General features: G+C 27.3%; 5 protein-coding genes across 5 annotated transcripts; 4 read left to right on the top strand and 1 right to left on the bottom strand.

The window, feature by feature from the left end:
- Nucleotides 1–52: 52 nt before the first annotated feature.
- On the top strand, nucleotides 53–4,672 carry EHI_152440 (uncharacterized protein; the record flags this gene model as incomplete). The annotated part of the gene is made up of 1 exon (XM_651875.1): nucleotides 53–4,672. One exon carries the CDS (start codon nucleotides 53–55, stop codon nucleotides 4,670–4,672), a length of 4,620 nt encoding a protein of 1,539 aa, XP_656967.1.
- A 384-nt stretch (nucleotides 4,673–5,056) lies between these two features.
- Nucleotides 5,057–5,988, top strand: EHI_152430 (cell division protein kinase, putative; the record flags this gene model as incomplete). Its single annotated transcript, XM_651876.1, has 2 exons — nucleotides 5,057–5,265; nucleotides 5,319–5,988. 2 exons carry the CDS (start codon nucleotides 5,057–5,059, stop codon nucleotides 5,986–5,988), a joined length of 879 nt encoding a protein of 292 aa, XP_656968.1.
- Nucleotides 5,989–6,112: 124 nt separating this feature from the next.
- On the bottom strand, nucleotides 6,113–11,377 carry EHI_152420 (tyrosine kinase, putative; the record flags this gene model as incomplete). Its single annotated transcript, XM_651877.1, has 1 exon — nucleotides 6,113–11,377. One exon carries the CDS (start codon nucleotides 11,375–11,377, stop codon nucleotides 6,113–6,115), a length of 5,265 nt encoding a protein of 1,754 aa, XP_656969.1.
- Nucleotides 11,378–12,274: 897 nt separating this feature from the next.
- EHI_152410 (uncharacterized protein) lies at nucleotides 12,275–12,781 on the top strand (the record flags this gene model as incomplete). Its single annotated transcript, XM_651878.1, has 1 exon — nucleotides 12,275–12,781. The coding sequence occupies one exon, from the start codon at nucleotides 12,275–12,277 to the stop codon at nucleotides 12,779–12,781; it is 507 nt and encodes a 168-aa protein (XP_656970.1).
- Nucleotides 12,782–13,170: 389 nt separating this feature from the next.
- EHI_152400 (uncharacterized protein) lies at nucleotides 13,171–13,788 on the top strand (the record flags this gene model as incomplete). The annotated part of the gene is made up of 1 exon (XM_651879.1): nucleotides 13,171–13,788. One exon carries the CDS (start codon nucleotides 13,171–13,173, stop codon nucleotides 13,786–13,788), a length of 618 nt encoding a protein of 205 aa, XP_656971.1.
- Nucleotides 13,789–13,804: the final 16 nt, after the last annotated feature.

Raw genomic sequence — 13,804 nt, 5'->3', positions numbered from 1 at the left:
GATAAAATGAACCATGAAATCTTATTAATATATTGACTTATTGTATTTCTTCATGCTCTTCTTCTTATTTATTGCATTGGCTTTATCAACATCTTATATTTGGACAGGAGCTAATAGTAACTTATTTGATTCAAGCTCAAATTGGAGTCCTATTGGCATTCCTAATCTTAATGATAATGCTATTATATGTCCAAATGTTGAAACTATTGTTTCTTTGACTTCATCTAATCAGGCAAGTTTAATTATTGGAGGGGTTTCTTGTAATAATGTAACTCTTGAACTTGTTGACTCTTTTAGTTCTGGTGGAAGTTATACTATTAGTAATAATGGAATCCTGTCTATTCAAGTTAATTCAGTATCATTACTTTCTCTAACTGCTTCAATTAGTGGCATAATCAAGTCTACTGTAGTAACTACATTAACTTCTCCTTCAATAACAATAAATTCTGGGTGTCAAATGACTGGTGATATTAATGTTATTTCTAGTGGGTCAGTAACAACAGATGGTACAATTTCAGTATCATCTCTGGTTTCTCCTTCAATCATTATTACCAGCCCCACAGCATCTACAATTGCAACTTCGTTTGGAATAACAAATATTAAAGGATCTGGAACTATTATTGGAGATGTTGTTCTAAATGGGAGTGGAACAATATCTTCAATGATTACTGTTCAAGGAAAAGTTACAGGAACAAACCTCAATTTAGTTTCTTTTTTTAAGAAGGTTAATGGTATTGACATTTCCAATTCAAAGATAATATCTAATTCAACTGTTTCATCTGTTGATTCATCTCTTACTTCTAGTATACTTGATTCTTTCATTTTTGATTCAATTCAAAAATTGATAATTAAAGGAACAGTCATTTTAAACACAATAGAAGGGAGTCTTGTTAATTTCATCTTAGGAGAGTCAGACACTCTCATCTTATCTAATCCAACTGGAACACTTAACACTCAAGGTGGTCAAGTAACAATAACATCTGGTTCTATTATTGCAACAATTGATTCTGAACTAGCTATTTCTGGAACAACCTTGATTATTGGCACTATCAAAAAATCCTTTTCATGTACTTCTTCTACTAAAATAATTGGAAGTACTATTACATTCTCATCTTTGTCAGAGTATTTCTGTCCTACTGATGGTTCAACTTTGACATTTAATGAGGATGTTATAGTTGGTCATGGGATATTTGTTTCCTCTACATTTATTGGTAAAAAAAGATTAGAATATATCCACTCAAGTTTGTCAACTTCAGTTACTATAGAAAATGACATTCTCAGTATTGGGTCTATTACTGGGAGTATTGAATTAAATGGTGATATTCTTCAATTATCCAACACTCTAACAGCAACCTCTTTAAAACAAAAATCAGGGACATTAACAGTCAATGCTAATTCTAATTCTCTTGCTATTTCAACTCTAATACTTACAAAAGCCATTCTCAATAATGTGACATTATCTGAAGCTACAATTGATATGAGTTTTGGACAATCTCTTAAGGCTATTGGATCAGTATTTTCTTCTATCACTTTTATGAATAATAACCCAACTGTTGAACTAATTGATTCGAATGTTAGTGGGTGTGATTGGCAAATTAGAGTTAACTTATATGGTATGTGTAATTTAGAACAGTGTAGTATAAAAGAAGTTTTCTGTGATGGGAAAATCTCAATGAATTTGATGAATAGCGATAAATTAATAAATAAAAAAGGTTCTTTTATTTCATTCTCATATTCAAACTCTCTATGTATTGAAAATTATGGTTCAATTGAAAGTCTAGCTACCTTTATTTATAAGCTTGTCAATTTTGAGACTGGAACCTTTTCAACCAATTCAGTGTCATTAAACATCTTGTTTATTAATTATGGTACTTTGAGTATTACAAAAGGAATTGGAACTATTATAGCGTCAACAGGATCTCAAAATTTTGGCAACATTGACGGATTTGGAAAGCTTCGAGTTAATTTCATTGAATTTACGAATGGTGGTAATCTTCAAGTAAGTTCTGAGTTTTTAGGTTCTATAATTAATCTATATCAGAATGCTACCTTCCTTTCAGACTCTGTGTTGTTTGATGGATGTTCTATCGTAATTAAAGACATAGCACTGTTCATTGAAACAGTCAAGTACATTAATTCAGTTGAATGTCCACAAGCTATTATGACAACAAATACAATAATAGAGAAGGCTGAATGTATCAATAAAACTGTTAAGATTCAATGTCATCATGTCGAGATAAGTGCATCAAATCTTGGAGCAAATGAATTGTCATTTAATGGGATTACTGGGTTTATTACAACATCAGTAATATCCACACTACGTATCACAAATAATAAAATGGAATTTTCATCAAATACAATTGATGAATTATATGTAACAACAAGCACAGTTTCTTCTGTATTAACAACAAGATATGCACAAGTAATTCAATCTACGATAAAGGAATTAGAGTGTGTCAAAGGAGATTTTTTTGACTCTACAATCATGAATTTAATTATTTCTCAAGAAACCACATTAACAAATCTTTGTTTAACTTCAGCAACACCATATCAATATTCCACCTTTGATTCAATTACAACAAAAAATGCAATACATTTTATTGGTTCATTTAAATTTGGTTCATTTACTCTTGGTTCTTCAGATGACTCGATGAAAGTGACTTTTGATAGTATTTCTATACCATCAATACTCAATGGAACAACAGTAGTATCAACTTCTTTAAAAAATGTTTATTGTTACAATACAGTTCAGTTATTTGATATTGAAGCAGACACATTAACAAATTATGGAACAACATTTATTGATTCGACTTCACAAACAAATATAATAACATTAATACTAAAATCAGGATCATCACTTCATTCAACCAAACAGATGATAGTAAATTCAATAAGTATAGAAGAAGATGTAGAAACAGATATTGACCAATTAAGTGTATCAAAGTCATTAGACCCTCAAAGCGATATTCATCTTGTTACATTAATTCTTATTGAAAGTTGTGTAATAGTGTCATCAAACAAAGTTATTTATGTTGATAATATAGTTAGTAGAGTAACAACTAATATTAAAGTTAATATTGTAGTTGGTAAACAATGTGCTGAATTAATGTTTTCAACGGGACTGAATGAATTAAATACAACCACAAGTTTTTCAGGAAATTGTATTGATTCTGAGATTTTTAAATTAAACAATTATGGTGTTTATGAATATTTACCAACAATTAATTTATTAAAAAACTTTAATATAACTAAGATTAATGGAAATTGTCCTTCTCTTATTACAAATTATAATACATTAATTCTTAGTGATGCTAATGTAACTAATTTTTATGGAATTACTTGTTATGATGGTTCTATAATTAAAGGAAATGGTGAAATATCTGTGCTTAGTGTTGAACAATCAGAAGGTATAAATTCTCCTCGAAGTACAATTGAACTTGATGGACAACTTACAATAAAAACATTACAAAATAGTCCTCTTGATATTATTGCAAAAATTGAAGAATCAGGAAATGATATTCTTATTGCAAACACTCTTATTAATGAATTAATGAATTTTCAAGTAATTATAGGTAATTTTGTTCCATTAGAACCAAAGAAATATGTTATCTTTCAACATCAAGAATCAACTTCTCTTATAATGAATGTCACACTAAAAGATATTCCAAAAGATTCCCCATGGAGATATGGAACTACTTTGACAACATTATTTGTTGAGTATTTTGGTTGTGAAATAATATATAACCCAGAATCAAAATTGTGTGAGAAGTGTCAAGGTGGTCAGCTGTTTAATCCAGAAACAAGAAAATGTGAGGGGTGTGACTCAGGAATGATTTTAAAAAATCAACAATGTGTTGCTTGTCCTGCTGGGTATTTCCAATCACAAAATGAATGTGTTGAATGTCAATTAGGTACTTATTCAACTGAAAAGAGTACGTCTTGTTCAAAATGTCCATTTGGTTATACTCCAAATGAGAAACAAACTGATTGTGTTTTTTGTCCAGTTGGAACTCATTTTATTGATGAACCTTATTTTAGAGGGTGTTATCCTTGTGACCCAGGAACTTATCGTGATGAACAACTAATAGAAAGTTTTAATTGTTCTAAGTGTCCTGTAGGTTCTGCTTCAGCAGTAAGAAATGCTGCTCAATGTCAATTATGTGATAAAGGACATTATCAAGACAAAGAAGGAGAATATGTATGTAAAAGGTGTAGTGAAGGAACATATTCAGATGTTATTGGTGCTACAAGTTGTAAAGTTTGTCCAGATGGATTCTTCCCATATCCAGATAGAAGTAGATGTTTCACATGTCAAGCTGGAATGGAACTTGCTGCGAGTGGATGTAAAGATTGCCAACCTGGATATTATAAGAATACAACAGGGAAATCATGTCTTCCATGTCCAAAAGGAACCTTTCAAAAATATCCTGGAAAACGTGAATGTAAAAGATGTGAGATTGAGTATGGGAAGTATGTAAATGAAAATAGAACAATGTGTTTTTTTAGAAAAGAACAACCTAATGTCATACTTTCAATAATTATGTATACTCTAATTCCCTTAATAATTCTGTTAGGGTGTGGAATTATGTTTTTATTGTCTTGTTGGGTTGACAAAAAAGAAAAGAAGAAAAGGTTTAAAGTCGTAGCGAAGATAGATGGAAAAAATAATTAAGTTTGATTCTTGAATATCAAGTAAAGTATTGAAGATTATTTTTTTTCTTAAATTAGAGTGGAGTTAAGATTAATAACAATAATTAATAAAAAAAGACTAAAAATTGAATTGTAAAATAAATACACAACAACACTAAATGAATAAAAAGAAAAGAAATAAAAACAAACAAACAAAACATGTTATCTTGTTATATTAAAATACTACCTATTTTTTTATTCTTATAAAACAAACATAAAATATGAATTAATTTTGTTATATATACCATTTTATTAAAAAGAAATGAATTTATATTATTTAAATAAAAAATTGATGCCAACTGTTTGCCAAACAATGAACAATCATTCTGATTTCATTCACACGTCAAGAACTCTTTGTAAAAAATAGATGTCGAAGGAGATTAATGAACGATATAAACGACTTGAAAATTTAGGAGAAGGGACGTATGGGGTTGTGTCGAAGGCGTGGGATAAAAAACTGAGTCGATATGTTGCTATTAAAAAAATAAAAATGGATGTAACAACTGAAGGTATTTCATGTTCTTCATTAAGAGAAATATCAGCATTAAGTGATTTAAAACATGAAAACATAGTAAAGTTTGCTTAATTAATTATTTGAATAAGAGAATGAAATAATTGATTGATGGTAGTTTATTAGAGATTTATAACAATGGGAGGAGTCTTTATCTTGTATTTGAATTTTGTGATAGTGACCTTCAAAAATTTATAAAGAATTATGAAGGAGATATTCCCTTAACAACTATTAAGACTATTCTTCAACAATTAATTAAAGCTCTCTCATATTGTCATTCTCATAGAACATACCATAGAGATATTAAGCCTGGAAATGTTTTTATGAATAATGATGGAACTATTAAATTAGGAGACTTTGGTCTTTCAAGAGTATTTCGTTCTGAGTCAAAACATTTTACACCAGAAGTTATTTCTTTATGGTATAGAGCACCAGAAATTTTATTAAAAATGCCATCTTATACCTCAGCAGTAGATATGTGGAGTGTTGGAACAATTTTTGGTGAATTAATTCTTAAAAGACCATTATTTTGTGGACAGTCTGAACAAGAACAGATAGTTCAAATCTTTGATTTATTAGGTGTTCCAAATGAAAGAAATTGGCCAGGAGTTAATAAGTATTGTCATTTTACACCTGACCCTGATGCACCACCTCCAATTGATTTTAATTCTCATTTCTCTCGAATTGGAAAAGAAGGAACTTCATTATTAAGGTCTCTTCTTATGTATAATCCTGATGATAGAATGTCAGCTGAAAAAGCTTTAGAACATCCATTCTTTAATTGTTAAAAAAGTATTGTTTTATTTTGATGTAAATGATAAAAAGAAGTTTAATTATTTTCATTAATTCTCAAAAAAAAAATAAAATAAAAAAAAATAAATTTCAGTACATAAAAATAAATTAGATGTTCTTTTATTTAGGACAAAGATGCTCTAAAGTTTCAACAACAACATTAATTGTGTATCGATCTTTTGGATTTTGTTTCCAACAATTTTCTATTAAAGAAAATTGTTCGTCTGTTATAGAACTAACTTTTGGTAATCTATCACCATTCATTATGAAAGAAGCAATATTCCAAGGATATTTAAATTTGTCATTTGGATAAGGGTCATTCCAACTTAATAGTTGATACATTGTAATAGCAAAAGCAAAGATATCAGCTGGGAAATTATAATGATCTTTATTTAATATTTCAGGAGCCATAAAAGCAGGAGTTCCAATACCTTTAGTAAAAGTGATATTTTTAAGTAATGAATTAACGTTTCTAGATGAACCAAAATCGGTTAATTTAGCATTAATAGAAATATCATTATCAAGAGATAATATTAAAATATTATCAGGTTTAATATCCCTATGTAAAATACTATTTTGATGAAGGTATTGAATTCCTTTAGCAGCATCTAAAAATATTTTTAATTTAATTTTACAATTTAATTCTTTATTTTCTTTCTTATAATTTTTCATAACATTATTTAATGAACCATATTCTGCATATTCTGTTACCATACAAATTTTTCCTGGTATCATTACAGCACCATAAAAATGAATAATATATTCACTTCTAAATTTATCTAACATTGATACTTCATAACTAAATTCTTCTATTTGTTCTTCTTCAGTTTTACAATTAATTTGTTTCATTTTCTTAATTGCTACTTTATTTCCTCTAAATTTTCCTAAATAGACAATACCAAATGACCCTTCTCCTATCTTTTTTATTTCAATTAATTCATCAGGATCAAATTTAGTACTTATTTCTGTAACAAATTCAATTCCAATTCGTTCACTATTTGAATTACCTCCATTTAAATATGAAGAACTTACTTGAAAATAATCATTAACTGTACATGAACAATGTGGTATTAAAATAGCTTCAAATTCACATGCTTCTCCATTTTTTAGTATAATTTCTGATGGACTAATTTTAAATTCATACTTTTCTTTCTTTTCAATTGCATTTAAAAATATTTTTATTGTTTTTTTAGTTAAATTTCCAATACAAAATAATTCTCTTGATTCTGTTTCAACAGGTAACGGTTGTGTTTCACAACCAAATGTTAATTTATTTATATTCATAACAAGATGACTTTTTGACACATGTTTAAAGTTTATATTAGAATATTTTATTTGAAATTTAGTATAATTATGATTTTCTTCATATTCCATTTTTCTAAGATAAATTCTTTTAACTATTAATTGAATTAATGCCGTTCCCATAATAACACAAATTTTAATTATTATGTCTATAATAATTATTACTACTACAAAATTCCACCACACTGGAACTAAATCACATTTTTGTCCACTTTCATTAGGTTGAAACCAATATTCACATGATGTACATTTAGATCCTTCTGATCCTAAACAATGTTTAATTTCTTCAAAATAAATACATTCTTTTTCAATTAATATAAAATCTTTTTCACATCCTATACAATACCCATAATTCATATCACATTCTGAACATTTATTAGTTTTAGAACTACAAGTAGAACATCTTTTTCCATTAATATAATACCCTTGTTCACATTCTATACATCCTTGTTCTCCATATCCAACACAATTACTTAAATTTATTTGACGTTCACATTGATATGTTTCATTAACAAAAAAGTCTGTTATACAAGTTGAACATATATTTTCTTGATAACAAATATCACAATTTGGTGAACAAGGAATACATTTTGATGATTGAATAAAATATCCATCATTACATTTTATACATACAGAACCAATAAATCTTTTACAATTTGCTATATAATCTTTTGATGATACACAATGGTCATTCTCTATAAAAAATCCATCATTACATTCATAACAATAATCTTGTCTAGATGTACATTTTTTACATTTATAATCACATTCTAAACATTGATATGATGAAGTATAATAATTATCTTTACATGTTAAACATTTTCCTTCTGATAATAATTCACAATGATTAGTTGTTGAATTAAATAATTTACATTTGACTTTATATCCATTGAAATCATCAAATTCTTGTTCTAATACATATCCAGATTCACATGAAACACAATTCCCATCATTTGTACATTTAGTACAATGACTAGAACATTCAACACATTCGGTATAATTAAGATATTCAAACTTTTGACAATTTATACACCTTGAATTATTTGCATTACATGTTGTTGGTTGTGGAATACATTCACCAGCATTATTTAGTACATACCCTTCTTGACAGTTGTAACATACTTCAGCTGTACAAATTATACAATGTTTAACAGAACAGCTAATACAATTATCATTTAATAAATAAAATTGACTAGGACAAGAAATAATATGTGAATTTGTTATTGTTCCTTTAACAAATTTACATTGATTTTCATATAAGAAATACCCATTTGTAACATCGCACACTGAACATGTTGTAGCTGTTGTACATTTTAAACATCCTGTAACCTCACATGGTTGACACTCCCCATTAATAGGAAAACTTTTTTCTGGACATTCATAACAAACTCCATTAGAATAATAATCACACATAGTAACACGAGAACATTCATTTTTATTTACAATATAATTCTCATCACAAACAAAACAATTTGTTTCATTACAAGATTTACAATGTTCATCATGACATTTAGAACATACTCCTGAAGAATAATAATAATAATAATAATAATCACAAAAATCACATCGTTTGTCTATTGATGATAATGCTCTACAATGTTCAATTTCAATAGCATCTAGACAATTTCCATTTTGATCTTCTCCTATTTTACATTTAATACATTCAGCTCCATTATTTGATACATAAACAATAAGACATAATTCTTCTGGAGAAGATGTGACCAAACTTCCTGTTGAATAAGAAATTCCATATCCAGTTGGTGCATAAATCATATTTGATTGAGAAACACTTAATTGAATTGTTGAATCAGAAGGACTAAAAACAATATTATTTAAAGAACCTTTTATTTCTACATTTGCATTTGTTTTAAGTATAAATTCTTTATTTTTAACTTTTAACTCTGCTGTGTTTAAAATTTCAATTTCATTTGGATATTCCTCATCAGATAATTGATATGAAGATGAATAGATAATAGTAGTACAATAAACATCAGAAGATCCATGACATGGACATGAATAAAGTGGAGTTATTGATGGGTTTCCATATTCACATTTCTTATTATATAATTGTAATGTCTTACACCCAATGAAATTATCTAACTTATTTAAGACAATTAATTGTTGGTCACATGAATATAAAGATGGTTCTACTCCCACTATTTTTCTAGAATTTGCTTCAAGGAAAAGAATATTAGAACATGATATACATTGAGGAATAGTTTTAATTAATAATTCATTTGATGTTGGTTCTAGAAAAAGTAATGGAAGACCAATACTCTTAAATGTTATTGATTCAATAGAAATAGAATTAACATTTTCTTTAATAATCATTTGATTTGTTAATACAACATAATTCAATCGAATACTTCCACTTTGAATAGTACATGTTAAAGCATTTAATGAGAAGAAATTATCTGTTATTAATTCAACAAATTCAATTCTTTCTGCTTTAATTTGAACATTAATTCCTGTAGTTATTTTTTCGATAATAACAGGTCTTTTAAAAGTAAGAAATGAATTTTCGTGAATAATTAAAACAATATTTGAAGAGAAACTATTTTCAAAAATAACATTACAGTTAGATAATATTTCATAATTTATAGACTGAATATTTCCAACAAGACTACAATCTTTTTGAATAATTATTTGATTTGATTTTAAAGGATCACTTCCAATAACTGTTACATTTCCATTAAGGTATATTGTATTACAAATCAATTTACCATAAATTGTAGTTTTTCCATTTAATGTACAAATATTAGATTTTATTGTTCCTTTTAAATAAGAAACAGTTGAAGTTGTAATACTATTCCAATAACTTCCATCAATAGAACTATATGTTGTTTCCTGAGAAGTAAGAACAAGGTCTAACATATTCGTTTCATAAAGAGAACTTTCAAAACAATCATCTTGAATAAATGAAGTTGTGTATTGACAAGTACAACCAAGTGAAGAAAGATATCCAAAACGAGTTCTATTTCCATTTTCACATATTTTTTCCACTCCTTGATGAAAAGTATTTGTTCCAACAAATACAATCTTTCCTTTTTGACTTGTAAAATCAGCTTGATCATATGAAATATCTGTAAACCAATGAATAACATTCGTTTGTGGAAATAAAACTGATTTAAAATGAATTTTTCCAATTACATATAAACGTGTTGTTGGTAATTCAGTTAGTTCAGTTAAATATAATTTAGTACTTGATGCTATTTGAATAATAGTTATACCAAACCGTGGTTCAAATATTATCCCCTTCCAAAGAAGAGGTGCATCTTCTCTAAATGATATCGTAACTTGATGTTGAAGAATAGTTAAATAGAAAAGAGAATTGTTGTATAAACAGTCTGGATAATTCATTGTAAACTCATGAAAATTAACTGAAGAACTATCAGAGTGAATAGAACAAGAACAGTCTTGTTTCAGTGTTAGGGTTGATTCATGTTGAACAAATCGATTAAATGAACCAATAGAGCATATTGATGTAATTGTATTATCCCCATATCCAACGACTGTGTCAATAGAAATACCATTAAAAACATATTTTATTGTATCTATTTCATTTAATATAGTTACACTCTGCATATTATTATTTCCTTCTAAGTAAATATACGGTCGATCTTCACTCTGATAATGAATTGTCATCCTTTCATAACAGTGAATAAAAAAGCGTACAGGTCTACTCCCAACTTGAAGTAATGTTTCATATCCAGTATCAATTGTAGATCGTGTATTTTCTAATATAAATTGAATAGAAGAAGGTAATTCTTCCAACTGAAATTTCCATTGTACTGTTGGAGAGTCTTCAAGAAAGTATAATTGTTTTAATTTAGATGTTGATTGGACATAACACACTTTAGAATTAGTTGAAAAGTATGGATCAATGTAATAATAGTCTCTTGATTTATAACAACAATCTCCGGAAAATGTAAATACATACACGTCACTAAAAAGTCCTTTAGAAACATCATATCCAACATCACTAAAAAGCTCACCAATTAGTCCATAGTAAATATGATTATTTTTATCAGTATACCATGACGCTATTACCTGATAAATAACTAAAAAAATGATGATATTCATCTAAACAATATCAATCTTCCTTTTTAAGTTTTTTCACTAAACTAAAAGAAAAAAAATGAAAATTGGCTTTCTTTCTTACACGTCACATTTTGTTTCATTAAAAAGAACTACTAATATACTTAATTCCTATTGAGTTTAAATAACATATTACATATCAATTGATACACTTTATTTTTTAGCACAAAACCATACTTATTTCATATTTGAAAAATAATCTCTATAACTTTTAACTAATCAAAACTACTTTGATTATCATAATTATTATCAATAATTCTTTATTTCATTATTATTCATAAACTGTTTCAGTGTTAAACTTTTTGAACATCTATTATTTTATTCTTTAAGAATTACTCTTAAGTATTTCTTCAAACTAGTTTTCTATCTATAACCTAGTAATTCAGAATTTATAATAATATGTTATACTAAAGAAATATTTACGTTTTCTAATAATCACTTCTCTAACAAACAAATTAATAATACATTCCTTTAGTCTATACCTTCTATTTTTTTTGAACTAATTTAATAAAAACAATTCTATGTAAAGAAAGTAAAATAATTTACTAAGTATTTGTCCTTTAATAAAATAAATTCATAGAATTGTTCGTTATCAAGTCATTGATAATTTTGTTAATTAAATTCTTTATACCTTTTGTGAGGTTTCTTTTACTTATTAAGACAATTAAATAATTCTGTCATTTCATTAGAACCATTACTAATACCAATGTGAGTATCATAACTATTGTTTCAAGTTCTATGATTTAGGTTTAGTGTCGTTAAAACAATAAAAAAAAGTTTCATGTAAAATATTTTCATTTGACTTAAATTCAAAATTTGTTTATCTTTGGAGAATGAAAAGAAATCTCTATTAAACAATACTTCAAAAAGAAGAATAAACAAATGGATGAAAGTGAGAACCAACAAAATGAACTTAATGTTACCCCACTGGAAAATTTTCCCCTCCCTCTTTCTCAACAATTCTTCTTAAACTATGGTGACATAACACTAAGTGAATCTTCGGCAACACAACTCCATCTAGATGATGAAACTCTCACTTCTATCTCTCCAATTCATCTTCGAACTACAAAAAATGTACCAATCACAACAGAAGTTAGTAGTCTTTATATGAATAACTCATCAGAAGATATGTTTGATCCCAAAGTAAAAAGGAAACTTAGCTTATTGGAATTAAAGTTTCAATACACAATGTCTTGTCAAGAAATTCACTGTCTGAAAAAAATCAAGAAAACACTGTCTAAAACAACAGACCCATTTCTTCGTTCCAATTTAAATGAGATTGATGACTATATTCTTTGTCACCTAAGGGAAAAAAAACATTTAAAGAAAAAAAAAAGAAAATATATCATTCAAAGAGTTTGCTACTTCTTTCACATAGAACGAAATTAAACAAATTGTTCTAACTAAATGTTATTGACTTTTGTTTATTGATTCAATTCTTGCAAATATATTTTTGTTGGAATAATAATTATTATGTTTTATGTATTGAAACAAAGAATTTCTTTTATGGTTGTGACTCTATAAAATAAGAACTTAATCTAATCTCTTAAATATCTTAAGGATTTTTTTTGTTGAAGTCTTCACTTCAGGATGCTTAACATCCCATTAGATTAATCTATTTTATATTTTCTTTTCAATAAAAAAATAAGTCATAAAGATTGACTATAGAATCTCCTACCTAAATAAACTCTCTTTTTAAAAGACTTAATGTGTATTCCTTATCAATCAATAAAAATAAAAAAATTAAAAAAAGAAATAGAAATTTTAATACTTAAAAAATGCAAAGCGATTATTACCCCAAATGTGATGGAATTGAACAAGTCAAAAAAATTAAACATGCTAGTGTTCAAACTATTAAAACTGGTGTTTATGAAGGTGGGTTTCAAATATGGGAAGGTGGTGATGATCTTTATAATTATATTGCTCATCATATTGAATTGTTTAAAGGGAAAAAAGTATTAGAAGTTGGATGTGGACAAGCACTGCCATCCGTATTATTGAAAAAACATGGTATTGAAGTTGATGTAGCTGATTATAATAGCGATGTTCTTGAACTTACAAAATTAAATTTTCAAGTAAATGAACTTGATATCAGTAATGTAAAATTCATTAGTGGTGATTGGGATTTAATAGTAGAAGGGAGATATGATTATATAATTGGTGGTGATGTTACTTATAATCCTGAATATCAACCTAAACTTGCTCATCTACTTTCTCGATTATTAAAAGAAGATGGTAAAGCTATTATTGCTGCAAAAGTTGTTTACATTGGAAATGGAGGAAGAATTGTTGATTTTTTTGAATTAATGAAACAACAAGGATTTGATTATCATTATGAACAAGTTAGTCATTCAGGTGTTGTACGACTAATTGTTACATTTACTCGTCGTTCATAAATCATACAACTTTGAA

The sequence above is a fragment of the Entamoeba histolytica genome, genomic scaffold, assembly GCF_000208925.1.
Source record: "Entamoeba histolytica HM-1:IMSS scf_1104750518587 genomic scaffold, whole genome shotgun sequence".
NCBI classification, from domain to species: Eukaryota; Evosea; order Mastigamoebida; family Endamoebidae; genus Entamoeba; species Entamoeba histolytica.
The sequence above is the reverse complement of the archived record's forward strand: the minus strand, read 5'-3'. Positions and strand labels throughout refer to the sequence as shown.